The sequence below is a fragment of the Gekko japonicus genome, unplaced genomic scaffold, assembly GCF_001447785.1.
Source record: "Gekko japonicus isolate JY-2015 unplaced genomic scaffold, Gekko_japonicus_V1.1 scaffold1436, whole genome shotgun sequence".
In the NCBI taxonomy this organism is placed as follows: domain Eukaryota; kingdom Metazoa; phylum Chordata; class Lepidosauria; order Squamata; family Gekkonidae; genus Gekko; species Gekko japonicus.
This window is the reverse complement of record NW_015171546.1, coordinates 201,114-207,113: the sequence shown is the minus strand read 5'-3', so window position 1 is coordinate 207,113 and position 6,000 is coordinate 201,114. Positions and strand designations below refer to the sequence as shown.

Here is a 6,000-nt window from a genome sequence, read left to right as displayed (position 1 = left end):
CCGAAGCCTCGTGGCTTTTTCTCCTTCCCCCCCCCGGCTCCGAAGTGAGGGGGCCCCCCTCCAGGCTCACCACTTACCTTCCAAGCGGCGTCGGCGGCAGCGTCGGTCGCAGAGCGTTCCCTGCACATGCGCAGGGGACGCTCTGTGAGTTTCGGGGGGATTTAAACATCCCCCTGATGTTTTTTTTCCAGATTTAGGATTTTTGTGCACACGTCGGGACCGCCCCACGTGCGCACAAACCTCTCCCTCCCCCCCAGGTCCCCCCGATGTGCGGATTTAAGCATCCGCACACCAGGGGGCAACTTGAGAATTAGATATATAGATGAAGTCCCGTCAAGCAGCAACCAACTTTTAGGGCTACCCTAAATGGGGTTTCAAGGCACGAGACGTTTCGAGGCGGTTCGCCATCGCCTGCCCGACTCTGGACCTCCCCAGTGGTCTCCCATCCAAATACTGAGCGACGCAGACCCCGCTTAGCTTCAGAGCCAACGAGACCAGGGTAGCCGGGGCCGCCCAGTTGAGGGCTGGTTCCTACAAGGCACCTTGATACGTCCACCGGAGGGAGGTCAAACGGAATTAATAGAACTGTAAAGGTAAAGATAAAGGTTCCCTTGCTTGAAAGCCAGTTGAGTCCGACTCTAGGGTTGCGGTGCTCATCTCCGTTTCCAAGCCGAAGAGCCAGCGCTGTCCGAAGACGTTTCCATGCTCATGGGGCCGGCATGACTAAACGCCGAGGCGCGCGGAACACTGTTACCTTCCCACCGAAGTGGTCCCTATTTATCTACTTGCAATTTCTTGCTTTCCAACTGCTAGGTTGGCAGGAGCTGGAACTAGAGACGGGAGCTCACGCCGTCACGCGGCAACTCGGGTCTCGAACTGCTGAACTACTGACCTTCCACAGCCTGCAGTTCAGCATCTTAACCACTTAAGCCACCACACCTCCTAATAGAACTGACTTCCAGGTAAATGTGCAGAGGTTCGTGTCGCCTGCAATAAAGGGTCCCAGATTAATTGTCGCTCGAGTTTAGCTAGGTAAAGGTTTCCCTCGCGCGAAAGCCAGTCGAATCTGACTCTAGGGTTTATTTATTTATTTATTTATTTATTTATTTGTTAGATTTATACCCCGCCCTCCCCAGCAGGCTCAGGGCGGCTACAACAAAGGCAATTGCCATAACAACAGTTAAAACATCATAAAACAATCATTACACAATAAAAAAAATCATTTGCGGTGCTCATCTCCGTTTCCAAGCCGAAGAGCCAGCGCTGTCCGAAGACATTTCCGTGGTCATGTGGCCGGCATGACTAGACGCCGAGGCGCACGGAACGCTGTTGCCTTCCCACTGAAGCGGTACCTCTTTATCTACTTGCAATTTCTTGCTTTCGAACTGCTAGGTTGGCAGGAGGGAGTTTAGCTAAGGCGCCCATAAAGTGGTTTTAGGGTGGGGCCTTCTTATTGGAGATCTGATTGGCTGCGTGTATTTTAAAAAAAATGTTGCTTCGGGGGCCGCTGCCACCACGACGCAAGGTTCTGCACTGCGGGACTGAAGTTACACTGTACAAATAGGGAACACGGTAACAAGTTTGGGAAGAAAAAGAAACTCTGCCATGTATAGAGCTATATATTACAATGAATACACTCATATGAAAACTCTTAAGTGTATTTTATCGTGTTGGATATAAATAGAATAAATAACAAAGGTTTTTTTCTATAGTATGGAAAAAACCTTTCCGTAAGCTATGAAATACTCTCCAAGTTTGTATCCTGTACTCAAGGAAGTTCACTGAATCTCATCTGTATTAGGGTGATGGGGCATATGATGAATAAGGGTCCATACCCAAACAGACTATCGATAAAGGGCCATTTGGATCCAAACAATACAATCTTGGAGAGTATTCCATACCTTACGGAAAGGTTTTTTCTACTATAGGATTTCTTTGCGTTTCCTACGTTTGGAATGGACACTTTTGAGATCTAATTTATCTGTATTTGTATAAGAACCTCTGTTATTTCTTAATTATATTTGCATTCCACACGATAAAATACACTTTAAGAGTTTTCTTTTACGAGTAGATTCATTATAATATGCTGTACAGCTTCTTTTTCTCCTGAAGGTAAACTCTGGCAATCAATGCCCCCTCTAAGCTGTGGAGTCTTGTGAGCTTACTTTGTGAGCGCCTGGCATTAAAGTCGTGAGCGAGCGATTTGGCAACTGCACGCATTCGTTTGCTCTGGAGCCCTCCTTCCTGGGCGAAGACAAAAATGTGTGAGCCGGAGGCTGAAAAACTGTGAGCTGGCTCACACTCACTCAGCTTAGAGGGAACACTGGTGGCAATCATTCTGTGGCTGGCTCCGCCTCCTGAGGCAGCCATCTTGCGGCTGCGCCCAGCATGCCGTGTCAGAATTTCAAATGTGTCCGGCGGCTCAAAAAGTTTTGGGAGGGGAGACCCTTAAGCTAAGCTAAGCAACAATCATCTGTTTAAGAGACGACGACGGCTGTTTTTACCGCCGGTGACCAGCAGAGGGAGCCTCTGCGCCCCGTCCCACTCGGCTCAGGCGCGCTCCGCACGCGTGGGAATTCCGCTTTTCCCGGCACCAATTCCACCACGCTGGCGACACGGGGATGCCAAGAGGCAAGCGTGCACACGCATTAGTCACCCGTGCAAAAAAGCTGGGGGGATGGGGAGGGACACACGACAATACCCTCTGCGGTGGCCCAAATAAGCCAGACTCTCGGGGCACCGTCAGGACAGCATTTTGGCGCAGCAGACTCGGTGAGATGCTCCGACACGGTTTTCACCGGACAGCCCGGTGACCTTGCGTAACGTGGGAACGGAGCGAGGATCGGCCCACGGCAGCGGGGGAAGCGGGCCGCAGCCCAGGAAGGGAGCCCAGTTGAGTAGCTTTCGAGATCTCACCAACCTCCAGTGTCCCCTCTAAGCTGAGTTAGTGTGAGCTATTTCAGGTTTTTTTTAGCCTCCGGCTCACACATATTTGCCTTAGCTCAGGAAGGACGGCTCCAGAGCAGACTAATATATGCAGTAGCCAAGTCGCCGGCTCCCAGCTTTAATGCCCCTAGCTCACGAAGTAGAATTTTTGCTCACGGGACACCACAGCTTAGAGGGAACATTGATTGGGGAGGAGTGTTCCCTCTAAGCTGAGTGAGTGTGAGTTAGCTCAGAGTCTTTTAGCCTCCGGCTCACACATTTCCGTCTTCGCGCAGGAAGGGGGGATCCGGCGGAGCCAAACTAACTGACGCAGTAGCCCAATCGCTGGCTCACAACTTTACAGCCGGTAGCTCACAAGGTAGAATTTTCGCTCACAAGACTCCACGGCTTAGAGGGAGCATTGGTTGCAAAGCGGGGGTGGGGGGGGGCTTTTGGGACGTCCCCGAGCGCGACCTCCCATGTCGAGGCGGCTGCGGAAGGGCGCCAGCTCGGGGAGGTCACGGAACGGGCCACCGAGCGCTCGGCGGTGGCCTGCCGGCGGAACGCGCGGCCACTGGAGGGAGGGCGGTTGGGGAGGCCGGGCGGAAAGGCGGCTCCCGTGGGAGAAGCTGCACTGCAGCGCCGCCTGCTGGCCGGGCCTCCGCCTGCTGATTCGCGGGGCGAAGAAGGGCTGGCCACTCCCCCGGCGTGCGGGAGGCCGGCCGGCCGGCCGGGGCTGGCGAGGAGAGAGGCAGGCAGTGGAGGGACCGAGCGGACGGGCGGGCGGCTGCTGCGGTGGCGGCGACTGCGGTCCTGGATGCGCCGCGAGGCCGGAGGCAGGGGCGCCTGGCTGGGCAGGTGGCCGGCCTCCCTCCCTGGGCGGCGGGCGAGACAATGAGGCTGGGAGCGGCGGGCTGGCTCGCTCCGCTCCTCCTCCTCCTGCTGCTGCACACGCGGCCCCAGGTGAGGCCCGGCGGGGTGCCTCTCCCTCGGCGGCTTGCCGGGGGCTTCGACGGGGCTGGAGGCCGGGGGACGCGCTCCAGGTCCCCCCCCCCAGGAGGGCTTGTTGGGGGGACCCGTGTTCCCTCTAAGCTGAGTGAGTGTGAGCCTAGCTCACAGTTCTTTAGCCTCCGGCTCACACATTTTTGTCTCCGCTCGGGAAGGGAGGGCTCCAGAGCCAACATGTATGCATTTGCCAAATGGCTCGCTCACCACTTTAATGCCCGTAGCTCACAAGGTAGAGTTTTTGCTCACACGAGTCCACAGCTTAGAGGGAGCATTGGGGGGGGGGACCATGCTAAGCAGCGCTTGTGCCCCCTCCCCCAACCGCATCTCCCACCCGGTGGTGGAAAAGTCGAGGACGCGTGTTCGGGCTGTCGTGTGAATGGCGCTCTGGGTGCCGAAGAGCCGGCTTGGGGGGGGGGAGGGTTGTTGTTCTGTGAGCGGTGCCGCTGCTGAGCCCCCGTGGGAGAAGAAGAGGAGAGCGGGAGGATTCGAGCCTGCGACCACCCTCTCCCCCCCCCCCCACAGCTCTGGTCCCGAGCGCGGGGGGGGATTGGGCCGGTTCTCTGGAACAAAGAACTCATTGCCCCCCCACCACACACACCCCCGAGGCAGCTGCGGGCAGGGAGTTCGCACAAGCGCCCCGCAGTTCCAGAGTCAGTTTCCCAGGAAGCCGGTTTGGGAAGCGTTGCCAGAGCCGGGACTCCTCAAGGGCAAGGTGTAAAGGCGGGCTGCCCAGCAGGCGGATTTGGAAAGACCCCGTGGGGGAGGCCGCGCCAGGGGATCCCCATCCAGCCGGGAGTTTCCCCCACACAGTAAGCCCCACCCCCCCCCCCCAGTGTCCCCTCTAAGCTGAGTGAGTGTGAGCAAGCTCATAGTTTTTTAACTTCCAGCTCACACTTTTTTTTGTCTTCGCCCAGGAAGGATGGGGCTCCAGAGCAAACCAATCAATGCCGTAGACAAATCGCTCGCTCACAACTTTCATGCCAGTCACTCACAAAGTAGAATTTTGGCTCACGGGACTCCACAGCTTAGAGGGAACATTGCCCCCCCCAATTTGGTGCAGAATTGTGGGGGCCCTGGCAGTGCACGGGAGCCGTGCCCCCTCGAATCCCCACCACTTCCCGGCCCTTTGTTTTCTTCTTGCCCAGAGTTTCCAGCTAGGATGTGGATTTCGTTGCGTTATTAAAAGTCTCCGGTTTCTATTGATCTCCCCCACACACACACACACACTGCCAAGTGTCGGTTTTGGACCACCCCAGGTTTGCAGAAGCGGGAGAGGGGCGGCCCGGCCAGGTGGGTGGTCCGGGGACCTCCTTGGACCCCGGGGACTTGGCAGTTGTGCCCTTGGAGCCTCAGGGGCGAGAACTCCCTGGGAACTGGCAAAAACTCGGCAGAAGGGCAGAGCAGGGGGTGAAATCCTGCATTAGACCATCCCAGCAACGCCCTGGGTCTCCTGGGGAAGGTGGGTTTTTCTGGGAGGGGGTAGGGTGGGGGTAGCCAAGCCGGCTTTCCCGAACAGGGAGGGAAGCGAGTGGGAAGGTGGTGAGAGAAATCAACCCCCCCCCCCCAGCTTACGTTATGCTTCTGTTGGCCTTGCGATTAGTGCAAGCCCTTTTGCAGCTGGTTAAAAAACTGCTGCGGTTTGGGCTGGATCCCCGGTCTGGTTAATCGCCAGCGGAGGCACATCTCTCTGCACGTGCCCAGAGGCACAGAAACACAGCCCACAAGTGGGGGAGGGGGACCAGGGTCACGCCTGCGCCTTCCGACTTCGAAGCCCTCCCCGCTGATGTCAGATGTGTGTCGGCTCCCGCGACTGGTGTGTGCCCTCTGCCCGGGCTCAGAGGCTCCCTTTACGGACTCGACGGGCGTCTCAGTCGTTTGAGCCCTGGTACACGGGACGGGTCGTGGGCCCAAGTGAATTCGGATCGGTTAGCTCACCGATAGCCAGACTCCGAGTATTTGGACTTCCTGGGAGTGTGGTCTTGGGTTCAAATCCAGACATGTCAGGGAGAAAGCGAGTAGAACCTTTACAATGGTATTTGTGTGTGTTTCCAGTGATCAGTTCTATTA

At 56.6% G+C, this 6,000-nt stretch overlaps 1 protein-coding gene across 1 annotated transcript in view; it reads left to right on the top strand.

Moving 5' to 3' along the window:
- The first annotated feature begins 3,689 nt into the window (after positions 1 to 3,689).
- The window catches only part of LOC107117545 (protein jagged-1b-like), a 40,142-nt gene continuing 37,831 nt past the window's right edge, over positions 3,690 to 6,000 (top strand). Inside the window, exon 1 of the mRNA XM_015419682.1 lies at positions 3,690 to 3,888. Within this exon, the coding sequence (XP_015275168.1) occupies positions 3,820 to 3,888 (69 nt within the window). The 5' untranslated portion in view covers positions 3,690 to 3,819. The remainder of the gene's footprint in view (positions 3,889 to 6,000) is intronic.